The 13,463-nt window shown below is 35.3% G+C and overlaps 1 protein-coding gene across 6 annotated transcripts in view; it reads right to left on the bottom strand.

Moving 5' to 3' along the window:
• The window catches only part of ANKS1B (ankyrin repeat and sterile alpha motif domain containing 1B), a 914,119-nt gene that overhangs the window by 573,061 nt on the left and 327,595 nt on the right, over positions 1-13,463 (bottom strand). For all 6 annotated transcript variants that reach the window (XM_033118713.1, XM_033118715.1, XM_033118712.1 and 3 more), the window contains exon 11: positions 4,177-4,313. In XM_033118713.1, coding sequence (XP_032974604.1) covers positions 4,177-4,313 — 137 coding nt within the window. The remainder of the gene's footprint in view (positions 1-4,176; positions 4,314-13,463) is intronic.

The raw sequence follows: 13,463 nt of genomic DNA, 5'->3' as shown, positions 1-13,463 counted from the left end.
AAAGCTTCCTAGGAAATTCTTATTTGTCATGGACTACTCGTTGACTGTTGGGGCCATTTGACTTCTTTCTCGATTTTTTTCCTTTCAAAGTTGTTCTTTGTTTCACCTATTTTCTATTATTTTGTTATCTTTCGGTTTTTAGCCTTCACATCTTGCTTTGGTTACAAGACTGCAAATTATTGAATGCAGTCTCCTTTGGTTCCCTCCTTTAGGCTACAAACTGTCCATCTATGTTTCTGTTCTTCTTCCTTTTTCCAATCTATTATTCTCCTCTCAAACTTCATCATCCCTCTGGAATACAAATATTCCATCTTGATTATTTTCTTCCTGATGAGCTAATTAGCATTAATAGACTACTGGAGTTAGGAGACCAGAGTTCTTGAAGTCAGTGTCTCTATAACACTGGGAAAACTATTCAACCTTTTTAAGTCTCAGACCCAATTGGTAAAAGAAAAAACTATCTACCTTGTAGGGTTTTTGTAAGAAATAAATAAAACATAGGCTCAATAATAGAAACTAGTGGCTCAATACTCAATAATAAAAATGTTTTTTAAACATTATCTATTTGAAGATCTTTTTATTCCTTACCTATTTTTTTGTTGCAACCCAATACAATTTTTCTACTCTTTCTGAGTTACATGTCTCTGCTTTTTAGATACCCACTCTCAGTTCTAATTTTAAAATTTAGCATATGTATTCTATAACCCCACAGTGCCCAGTAAAATGTTATTCCAGATTTGGCAAGAATTTTATATAATCCCAGTTCTAAACTCTTAATATAGGAAGGGAGAGATGGTATGGTTTATCATTAAATTACTTTATCATTAGCTCATTAAGCTTTTGAGCGGGGTTATACCTACGTATACAAATGTCAAAATTCACCAAATTTTGACATTTTATTTTTCAATTAGGAAGAAATAAAAATGCTTCACCAGGAATGCATTAAAAAAACAAAAGCCATTGCAAGTGACATACAATTATTTAGTAGAAAGAAGAAAGCTGGTATGTCAATAGACCTACCTAAAATTTCATGTCACAGATAATATTTTTTCAAGTTTAAAAATAATTTTATTTTCAAGTATAAGGACATGAACCAGCTTTAAGAATTCATCCTCATAAGGAAACAGCCTTATGTGTTAATATACTTGGGGAAAACAAAGAGAAACCAGTCGTATATAAATATTTCAGTCCCTATGCATTGACAATAGAATGTTTCACAATCTGGACAATTTTAAGACATGAGAGAGCCCAAAGAAGCCAAGGTAAAAGATCAAACACATAATGCAGAACTAACAGCTGCACTTAGTGAGTTAATATAATAAGTATGCTGAATAAAATCGAATTCAAAGAAACACTGCAAAGTCTGTAGCTTCCAAGTAATTAACACAGTAATCAGAAACACATGCAATGTGTACCAGTCCTATCACATTGAAAGCAAGGACTCTTTGGTTACAATGAATATTCTCCATGTATAGGTAGAGTTATGGGAAGTTGACCAGATAATAACATATATAAGCAAAGGGAGAGTAAACCTAACTTGCTCTATCTAAGCAGTATCTATTTGCAGTGAATGAGATAAAAGTTCTGTTTTCACTCTCATGGCCTTCTCACAGTAAGACTGAGCACATGTGCCGAAGCCCAGGCAAAGAAATGTAAATTCATGAATACAGGTTGCATTTATACTCTTATTGTCAAGACTCATCACCAGTGTTAAGAGTCAAATGATCATTTCAACCATGTTATTAATTTCTAATTAGTAAATTGAAGAAGTGTTTTAATATCCACAAGTCAATCTAACTTCATATTTCTTGTACTTTCCAGACAGAAAGTCAGAGTTAGCAAACACGTTAGTGGATTAAAGTTGTGATCAAAATATAAGCTAACCCATAATAATCTTTTTTTTTGCAACATCCCTGACACACCTGTGACTTGTCAGGACACATCAGGGAGTCCCATGTTCTATCCATCCAGCTGTCTCCCATCCCCACTCTTTTGTCTCCAAACACTTTCCTGAAAGCTTGTACTACCCTCATATTCCCTCATAATTACTTCCACTTTAATTTTTTATTCCCCACTCTCTACAAAGAATGAGGAGCCCCAGGAGTCAGAACTCATAAGGAGAATTTAGTAATGCACCAAAGTCTCTGAGGTGAAAAGAAAAGTAGCCCAACTGAGGTTAAATTGTTTCCTAATTATATACCTTAGCTGTTATTGTTCTATCACATAGATACTTACAGACTGCATTGGCTCCAATTTAAATACCACAATTCTTAGTTTCCTGACTTTCTTACTTCATTTTTTTCCTCCTTAAATTATCACTATAATAGCTAAGAAAGGAAGGTGGAGTTTGTTACCTTCATAAGCAATTAATAATGGACAGAACCAAGAAATCAAGTCAACGTGGAATTTCTGGCTTTAATACTACCTCTAGTATTCTTCAAAGTTTGCCAAAATAAACTAATCTGAAAGAAAATAGAATATATAAAGAAGGATTTATGGAGTAAGTTTCCTTAGTGTTGCTTAGATTACAGATATGTAGAAAGGAATCTGTCTTTCATTCATTGAATGACCAAATGCCTTTACATTAGAGAATTTACATTGGCATAAAAGTAAATATGTTTAGTAATGAATTTTATTAACTTATTATGGAACAATCTCCCACCCAAATTTTTAAAAATGCTGGAAATGTAATAGCTGCACAATAACACCAGAAACAGCTTCATATAATGAGAAAACCAATGACAATAAATGTGGTATTTAGCATCTCAATCTGGGGTTAATGAGGTTATTTCTTGAAGCAAATGAACTAGCTCAAATTTCCCTAGAGAAGGAAGAAACATTTTTAAAGACATTTTCCTCCTCTGCACATTGGGACACTGTGTAAAATGTTACCTGCGCCTAACTGACCCTGAACCGGTAAGTTCCTCATAAAAATATGTCAAGTTGCACAAGTTCATGAGGATTTTTCCAACCTCTGAGCAGGGCTGGAGGAGACAATTATACTAAAGAAAGGGAAAGGAAATTCAAAAAATCAGTTGCACAACTTGGCCCCTTTGGAGTGTCAAAATCCGTATCCATAGCACTAGAATATCCATTCTCTTGGAAATGATGAGGGTTTGGTGAAACGATGTATATGAAAGTGTTCTGTAAACTGCAGAGGATATGTAAAGTTTACATGACATTTTATTGATGAGAATGAAGATTATAATAAAAATAATCCCAAACAAGTTATATTAAATAAGATATTAAGCAAATCATTGTTCATTCACACCAAAACAATCTTAAAAGACACTTTGGTCCTACAAGTGAGCTCTAAGGATTTGTTCATACTATATAACTAAGGAAATGGTGAATGGCCTTGATTGGATACAAAGCCCCCCTCTCTTTGATTTTATGAGGCCCATTCAGAATGAGCCAGGTTGAGAACACCACCAATTCCATGTTCTGAGTTCATCTGTTGGCAAAAATATAAAGCAAACAGCTTTATAAGTGCTATTTTCAATGCAATATCACAGAACAGCTTGTCCCAATGATATTTCTAAAGCTTGCCTGCAAACCGCCTACTGGGAAATCCAACTGAAAGAGAAGAGGGAAGAGAAAGAAACCCTTACAGACAAATTACAGGAATGGAAAAAAAGAACAAAGGGTAAAGAGACACAGGCTAGAGGAAAGTGAGCACTGTAGGAAAATAAGGAGCAATGAAATGTATACTATCAAACACAGGCAAAATTAGTTTGAAACCATAAGGAACAAACAATTTAAAGAAAATACACAAAAAACACTGGGGTTGGAAGATAGAGAAGTGATCATGAATAATACAGCATGTCCAGGGAAACGAAGACAAAAGGAGCAGGAAACACCAGAAAACATGTAATGGCTCAATAATTGGAGTGTACTTATTAAAATGTTGTGAAAGGAAGATGCCGTGAAATAGCCCTTTTTCTAAGTTTCACTTGTGTTTTCATGTAAAATACAAATTCATTTTTCCAAAAGCTAATACAGGTTTCAATGTCCATTATCAACTCTAAGGGAGAAAACACCCTCTTCCAAGTCCCCTTTTTCAAACTCCAAAATCAATTTACGTATCATAAAATAGGCCAGGCATTGCCACATAAGTTGTACTGATTCAAAAACAAAATACATTATAGTGCAGACAATGTCATTCTGTGCACTTACCTGGGGTCGAATAACTTTTACAATATTTTTGAGGGCAGTGTCGGGGGATGGAGGTGAGCAGTCAGGTGTTGGGCCTGTCGAGCTGTTTCTATGGTTACTAGTCCCTGGAGCAGTAATTGCTACCTCAGAGGTATTATCTGTGAATAAAAATAGAACTGCCATGAACCTAATCACTCAGTTTACCTTTTAAGACTTGAAATTAAGTGAACATGAATTGAGATTTCAACTTAAAGCTGGTATAAATTATAACATCATAATGAGGAATATACTCAGTAGTATATTTTAAGGATAATGTTTGTTGAATGTGTTGTTTTCTTTTAGAATGGTATCACCCCCTGTAGTATTATTTCAAGAAGGAAGAGTATTATTATTCACTTCATAATGATTATCCAGCAGAGCTGTTAAGACTGCCACTATTTATTATATGAGTAACTAAAACCTTACCTTAACTAAAAAAGAACACGATTTTTTATATGATGGGGCTAAGTTGTCACCATAACCTTTTACATAGGTATTGATCTTTGTTAAAATAGAAGGTTTATATCTCCCTGATTCATAAAACTCCAATTCAAGCCTCCTCAAAGCACTTTTCCCAGAAATCCCTGAAGCTATAGAGAAGCATCCCAGTGAATTAACCTTGATGAAAAACTGACATTTGTACAAAATGGTTTTGTAATGTATACAAACACAAAATTATTACCCCCAGATAAACATATCCTTCTTTATGGTCAAAATTAAATGAAGAAAATTTCAAAAATCTGAATTACTCTTCCCTTATGTTGAATATTTGGGTGGGGGGAGAAAATGATGACTTGAAAATCAGCAACATGTGCAACATTTTGTTCTCAATGTTATAGCAAAACAAAATAACATCAAATATGCAGTTTGGGAATGTTAAAAATACTTAGAAAATGATGATAAATGTTCTATAAATAACTTCTCTTACCACAAAGAAAGCTATATTGTTTTAATAACAATTTAGCAATCCTCTATGGCTTTTTATGGAAACGTTTGGAAGCTCAAATCTGCAAAAACTTTACTTCCCTGTTAGATTTTTAATTAGTTCCCAATAATTTTCTGTCTAAGACAGTTAGGTGAAGTGATGCAAAAGAGACTGTGAATTTTTTATAGACCAGCAAGTTTCTCTGTTCCATGGCCATTATCTATAATTCCAAGTAAAAAGCAAAAATTTATGAAGGTAACTCTTGTTCATAAAAAGCAGGGGATGAAAACTCTACCCACCACATGAAAATATAATTCAGTCACCTGGGGAACCCAGACATAGGCTTGTGAAATAAAAAAACACAAATGTGACACATTGAATTAAATAGATCACTCATAAAATAAGTCTTAAAAGCGTCCAGAACTCATTCTTGACCTAGGTATAATGAATAAGTGGGATTTGAATTAGCATCACAAGAATAGTCAGGGTTATGAAAGACAGTAGTTTGTAGAGGTGGACTTTGAATAGAATAATACAAGTAAATATGGAAGCAGAGACACAACATCAGCCAGCCAGGCAGTGACAAAGATGCTCTGATTCTCTCCAGTTTGCTCCTTCCTCCTTTTATTCATTCAACCATACATCTAAAACATTTACTTGGGGGCAAGTGTGTGTCAGATATTACGTCATGTTCTAAGGATAAATTACAAAGAATCTCCAGCTGGGAGAGAGGGGGTAAGGAGGGATAAATAGGTAAAGCACAGAGGATTTTTAGGACAGTAAAACTATTTTGCATAATACTGTAATGGTGGATACGTATCATTTTATTAGGTTGGTTGGTGCAAAAGTAATTGCGGTTTTTGCAATTATTTTTAACCTTTTAAACTGCAATAATTACTTTTGCATCAACCTAATAATTTGTCCTAACCCACAGAATATACAACACCAAGCGTGAGCTCTAATGTAAACTATGGACTTTGGGTGAGGATGATGTGTCAGTGTAGATTCATCAATTGTAATACATGTACCACTCAGGTGAGAGATGTTGTTTAGTGAGGGAGGCTATGCTCTTTTGGGGTCAGAGAGTAGATAACTCTCTGTATCGCTACTCAATTTTGCTGTGAACCTAAAATTGCTCTAAAAATAAACTCCTGTTTAAAAAATTTTTTTAAATCTCTTCCCTTGAGAAGTACAAATCAAATTTGGCATCAGATATGCAATTTATAATGCAATATAACTTGAGAAAGTTATATTTATCTGATAACAGATAAATGAAGCGTGATGAAAAGGCAGGAAGAGGACTGTGGCTGGAGAGGAAGATGGCTGTGAAAGGCTTCAGTTTTCAGGCAAAAACGCTGGGACAGAACATAAAGCATAAGGGCATGAAGGTAGAAAGAGAGCGTAGAAGCAGCTGTTATTTTATGTTAGGAAGAAGTTGGAGATAACTTTAGATAAGGAGGAAGTGTATTAGCATAAAAGTTTATAATTAATTATGTAGGCAATACGAAATATTGAGGATATTTAAGCAGGAAACGACATGGAAATAAAATAGCTAATGTTTATTGGACTCCAATGAAATGGTGTTAGACACACTGTATTTTCCTTATCATTTACCATTTATTCTCTCTTTTGTACTTTTCATTGTTGTCTCTCTGCTTTTGCATTCTGAATAGTTTTTTATATTCATTTTCCAGTTTATTGGTTCTTTCTTCAGCTGTGTCTAGTCTGCTATCAAACCATTTTCTTAATTTCACTTATACTTTTCAATTCTAAAATTTCTATTTGATTTTTGGCATTTTTCAGTTCCCTAACTTTTATTTATTGGAAACTGTCAAGTAGAGTTGTTTTGTTTTTTAAATCTGAGTCTGATAATTCCAATATCTGAATTCTTCATGAATTTGCTCCATTATCTGTCTCATCTTCATTTACTTGTTACATGATATTAATATTTAACTTTTGCTTAGAATAAGATATACAACATTAAATATATATCTTTTTCTTTTAGAAAATGTTAATTCAAAAAGCATCTGAACTTACATTCTAATACCAGATGTGAAGTCTGTGGAAAACTTGCCTGTTCAATATTAAACAATTTATTTTACCTGTCCGAATTCCAGTTTTCTTAACTATAAAAATGAGAATGATTAATAACTATTATTCTAGGGTTTATGTGTGCAGATAAACTGAGAGAACACACATAAGAAATAACAAGCATGTTAACAGGCACAGCATATAGTTTTAATAATTTGAGTTTTGTTTTCCCTATCAAACAAAGTATCAGAATTAAATAAAATGTGGAAGAGGAAAAACAAGATCCGGAGGGAAAGGCAAGAAAATAATTAGTAATGCTTTGTACATAATATATCTAGCGTAATGACTCTGAGTAACTGGGTAGGATTTGAGGCCGGTATCTTTTAGCTATTAACACAAATTGGTGGGGACAGAATTTCATCCCAGGAATAAGGGATGATCCCTTGAGGAAGGATTCACTGCCAGGGCTGGGCCTATTAACTGTCTTTGCATCAAAGCCAGAAAAACTTCTGGGCACTCCATACAGACTGAAAGGCAAAAGCTTACGGATGTTTTTTATAAGTGATTTAATACACAGTACAGGACAGTGGGTAATCAAGTACTATATTATTTAGAAAAGACTATGAGTGTCTCCATTTTCAGAATCTATGATCTATTTACACTGATAATTTGATTTTATACTACCTTGCATTGCTCATTATCTCTTCCAGACTAGGTTATATATTTTTCAGAGACTTACATTTCCCTTATCCCCACCACAGCTCTTAGTTCAATGCTATCCTTTAAAAATTGCTAAGTGAAATAAAATGAATAAAAGCAAAACCTGTGTGTCAATGACAACCATCATAAGGCCCTTAATTACACGGAAAAAGTGATCTGGCTTTTATAATTCCATGGTCCTTTTGGAGAAAATTCAAATGAAAAGCATGTTCTAGAACATGCATAAGAGCCTTAGGAAATTGATTTATTCCTAAAATAACCTTTATTATATTATTTATTAAAAAAAAATGCCAATTGTCCAGTGGACTTTGCCAAACGACAGCTTATGTCCAAGACAGTTTTACATGATCAACCTACATTTCACAGCTGCAGCTGCAAAACATTGCTAATAAAAATGAATGGGGTGTGTTAAAATTGCTGAGAGAAAATTACTGAATATTTCAGAGTGAAATAAGAAACTTATTTTCTAGTCAGATTCCCTTACTACACATTAGATTATGCATTATGATTGTGTTTCCACTATAATAATAAGCTTAGGGGAAAAAACCTTCTAGTTTACTTGAGCTTTTAGAAGGAAAGTATCCTATGAATACAAAATAATTCACGTGCTATGTTGCAGTGTAGAATTTTAACATCATTCTTTAGCATGTACTGAGCAGTTAAAGTGCCCCCGAGACAATGTTAGTGGCTATGCAGCTGACAAATAGGACTGAGATTACTTCTGGCTGAGGATTCAGGAAAGGTATGATGGAGAGGTGGTGATTAAGGAGGTCTCTGACAGATTAGTAAAATTTAGACATGGAGAATTGGGTGGGAAGGGTATTCCAAGAGTTGGAAGAGGGATGAGAAAATGGTAGAGAGATGGAAAAGAGTTAGGTACATTGGCAGAATAAGAAAGAGTTCAGTTTGAATAAAATATCATATTCATGGAAGTAATACTAAGAAATATGGGGGAGCCATATACTATGAAGTTGGGCTTTGGAATCAGATAAACCTAAACTGGCGTATTTAATCTGTTTCCTCATCTGTGAAACAGTGCTTTTCTCACAGTTTTGTTGGAAGGATAAATGAGGTATGTGCGTATGTATGTGTATGTTTAATATATTTCCTGGTACATAGTAAGTGCTCAATAAAAGTAGCTATTGCTACTATCATATATAATAATAATAAATATAAGTAGAGAGGTGGCTTGAGGTGTTATTGTGGAAAGTCTTCAGGGCAACACTAAGCAATCATCAAGTAAATATTTAATAATTATTATTCTTGCAATTAATGAAGTACAGTTTTTAATTGTTGACCTCAAGTCAGGGATTGGCAAACTTTCTGCAAAGGGCCAGGTAATTAATATTTTAAGCTTTGTAGGATATAAGGTCTCTTTCATAACTACTAAACTCTGCTGTTGTAATACAAAAGCAGCCATAGACAATATGTAAACAAGTGGGTGTGGGCTGTGTTCCAAGAAAACTTTTATTTACAAAAACAAGCATAGAACAATAGCTTGTGGACCTCTGTCATAAGTACTTCCCATGGGAATGTTTCCCCTTTTATGGAGAAACCTTCAAGAATGTAATATTAATATATATTTACTTTTCCATATTCATATTATGTATGAACATTCTGCTCACTATGCAATGAAAACCTAAGGTTTTCATTATGAAATAAGAAATGTTTTTATCATTTATGCTAAAAATTACATTACATATAACACAAGGGTTATGCCTTGTATACCAGTGTTCAATAGATGCTCATTGGATGGATAAATAAAAACTGAATAAGACTAATTGAATCTTTTTATTCTAAAGTAACTTTTTAAGTAATGAGACATGACCATCATTTCCGGGAGAGATAATATAAAAATCCTAAGTAAAATAGTCCAAACAGAAGATTCTGTTTCAATATTTTCAGTGAGAAAGTACTCACTATGTACTTGTTGAGGAAGTTAAAATTTAACAATTGTTTTAGAGAATTATTTAATATTCCAAATAGTTATTACATTTTTGCTTGCTCCAGCAATGTGTTTTTTTTTTGTTTAATAATTAGTAAATTTTTTAAATACGTTGAAAACTGAAACACTCGAACCTTCTTTACTATCATCACCAACAGCTTTACATACTCCATAGTCTTAATCAAGCAGCTATTTTACCAGGTAAACTGCGGGGTAGGCAGCTTCTGAGATGGCTCTGATTGATCCCTCCCTGCCTCAGGGTATTCAAGTGTTTGTTAAATTCTCACCCCTAGAGTTTGAGTTGAACTCATGAGCTTCTGACAAACAAAGACAGAAGTGATGAAATATCAGTTCTAGGACTAAGTTATGAACAGACTGTAGCTTCTGTATTGAGTGTGTCATCTGGTGCTCTCACACTTAGATCTTTCATACTGAGGAAATCAAGAAACCATATTGTGAACAGCCTTTTGGAGAGGCCCACATGGCCTGGGAGGAACTGAAACCCTCAGCTCAACAGCCCATCAGGAACCAAAACTGGTCAACAGCCATGTGAATTAGCTTGGAAGTGGATCCTTGAGGCCCAGTCAAGCCTTGAAATAACTGCAGTTCTGGCCAACAGCTTGATGGTAACCCGTCCACCGAAGCCCCTCCTGGATCCCTGACCCACAAAAACTGTGAGATAATACATATTGGTTGTTTTCAGCCACAAGTTTTAGGGTAATTTGCTAGGTAGCTACAGATAATTAATATGTTAGATGTTTGGCTAACATTTATAACATGGCCCACAGTTTAGATGCTTGAGCTGCAATGACAAATAGATTCTCAGCCTTATTTTTAAGTTGCTAACTACTTAATGAAAAATATAGAAGGACAAAGATAGTATTTAAAAACTGTACTACTCATGCTACGTATCAGGCACTGTGGGTGCACACTAACTGAATAAGAGGACCAGGGAGTTACGTTAAGGATAAAAAAAGAACATAAAGGTGACAGATTTAATCATAGCCTTGAAGAATGAGTGCCACGAAGAACTCTAGGAGGGAGAAGCATTCCAAACACTACAGAATATGGAATGGGGCAGAAACATGAAAGCGCACTGTGCCTTTGGGGAACTATAAATGGCTTGGTCTGCCTGGAGCACAGGATATGTATGGAAAAGTAATGGAGATGATGTTGGCAAGAGAAAGTTTGAAGATGAAAAATGGAAAAGTGTATGAAAAGAAAACAAAATTGGTAAAAGATTGAATTTTTCTATTTCAAAAAAAGTCAGCAACACCGCATTGCTAAAATTGCTTTTCTTGAGACTATGGTCCAATACCACTTTCACCTCTAAGAACAGATTACAAGGCCGCCATCGCTTTAAAGATCTCTGCATGGAAGAGGCCATATTTGTGTGCTGAAAGGTGGAATGATTGGCCACCAACATCAAACTGACACTCAGTGTTTGAACATCTCTAATCTGTAAGGACCTTTGGTCATACTTAACACCAGAGAAGTTCTTCTGAAGAGCTAACTCCGGGGCCAAGAGACCAACAAAGAGCCCAAGGTCTCAGTTCAGCCGTGTAAAGTCGCCCCAGGGATAGACTGTGGTGGGACAGTAACCTGTATCCCCTTTTTCCTCATTCTTCCTCCTTCCCATTCCTCAGTCATGGCAGGCCTTTTAGCATAATCATAATACTTATACAGTCATGTTGTCATTTGTGAGCAAAATAGTAGAAGAAAGACTTGTTTATCCACTTATGGATGCTCTACTCTGAAGAAACTCTGAAGGATTTAGGAGGAATGAGGGCAGTCACTGACTTGTATTTATTCTCTTAATATCCTCAAGGCCTTATCACATGTTTCCCAGTGTTGTTTTCCCAACCCTGCCATCACCTTGGAACCTTCAGTTTCCTTGTAGATGTTAAGCAATTACTTAAGCCCAAGAGTGTTCTGATTTCTACTCATGTGATCTTTTGCCTTAAGTCTATTCAGGTCCCCCATGTCCAAGGCTAACGCATGTACTTTGTTTATGAACATCAGCGGCTTCATAGGGGGATCTTACTCTCTAGGGACCTATTCCATGGACACAATATCCAATCATTTTAACTCTCTTATTTGCCTTACTATTGTTCAACCCCAGTGAGACCTCTAATCCTTTAATCCATCTATTTTCATTCAATCTATCATCCCTTTCAATCTTCACTTATTTCCTTGTTCAGTTGAGACATAAGGGTCTATCACGTAATGACTCTTTTGCCAATAGCCACATCCATTCTTCTCATCACTGTACCACACACTCTGAGCAAAACTGTAATCTTATTTACAGTTGACACCATAATGTGCCACCCAGATTCCCCTTAAGATTTGAAGGGAGGGTTTGAAGTTGTTGGAAGTGTTGCTGGCAGACAGTCTTCACCTGTCAGCCCTCTCTGGGAATTGTCTCAGCTGAAGAGAACTGCCTGATCCAAGGTCACACCCCCTTCCAGGAGCAGCCATCTTCCAATGGCTGTCTAATAGAGCAGTATAAAAGCTCTATTAGTCACCAACTTGGGATGGTTTTGAAGGACTATCCCAGTTTTAAAGTTTCCTTGGGAGTCTTTGGAGGTCTATGATGAGAATTCACTGTAGGCTAACTTCTCCTTCCGTTTTATCCTACTTCTCTTCCAAAAGCACTCTTAATTGATCTCCTATATGCCAATCTCCACCTCAAAGTCTGCTTCCTGGAGAATCCAGGACTGGACTCAGTCTAATTGTTCTATCCCTTTTGCAATTTTTTTCAACAATCAGGTACTAATCACTGTGAGAGAAAACCATTTAAATGCCATAAATTAATGTTATCAAATGATTTGATATGATCTTAGAAATCATTTCATGTGGTTAAAAACAAAAACTAAAAAACACTCCAATGGAAAAATAGAAATTAGGACCAAAATCATCAATAGGCACTTCATAAAAGAAAACTACAAGTAAATGTCTAAACCACTTTCTCAACCTTTGCTCAAAACATTGTACAGGAATGTATGGATGGTATGCAATCTGGTTTTGTGTTGCTTTAATTAACGTGGAAAAAAATATTCACATGGTTAAACATTCAAACAGCATAATATGGCATACTACAATAAGTGAGCCCGATTCCATCCTAAGGTACGACACCCCACTACCATTTTGTTGTAAATTCTTGCAGTAATTCATAGGAAAAGATTAGAAAACATATGCATTTCTGTGTGCGTATGTGTATCATACATATATCATATTCTTACACAAATGGAAGCATGTGTATTTATGATTACACTTTGCACTGGTCTTATCCAAGCTCCATTTTATGTCCTTACCTTAGTTTCCTTTTATTTCTACCTTGCCTTCAAATTTTCATTAGGAAGTTGGGTTTTATGTTTCCTCATTAATTGATTAAGTAATTGAGCTGCAATTAATATAAACCTTCCCTCTAACTAGATTAGGCAATGAGGACACTGATTATTCCACTTACAGGAACCCGAATCAGGGCGGCTCCAGGTGCTGAAGGTCAGAGCTCTGACACCACTTCTCTGTGGCTTTCTTGGCTCTGCCCTCTTCCCTGTGATGCTTCATCCCCAGGCTGGAACCAAGATGGTTGCAGCAGCTCCCAGCATCGTATCACATATAATAATATCAAAATGAGGATAAGGG

Source organism: Rhinolophus ferrumequinum, chromosome 10, assembly GCF_004115265.2.
Source record: "Rhinolophus ferrumequinum isolate MPI-CBG mRhiFer1 chromosome 10, mRhiFer1_v1.p, whole genome shotgun sequence".
In the NCBI taxonomy this organism is placed as follows: Eukaryota; Metazoa; Chordata; class Mammalia; order Chiroptera; family Rhinolophidae; genus Rhinolophus; species Rhinolophus ferrumequinum.
The sequence above is the reverse complement of the archived record's forward strand: the minus strand, read 5'-3'. Positions and strand labels throughout refer to the sequence as shown.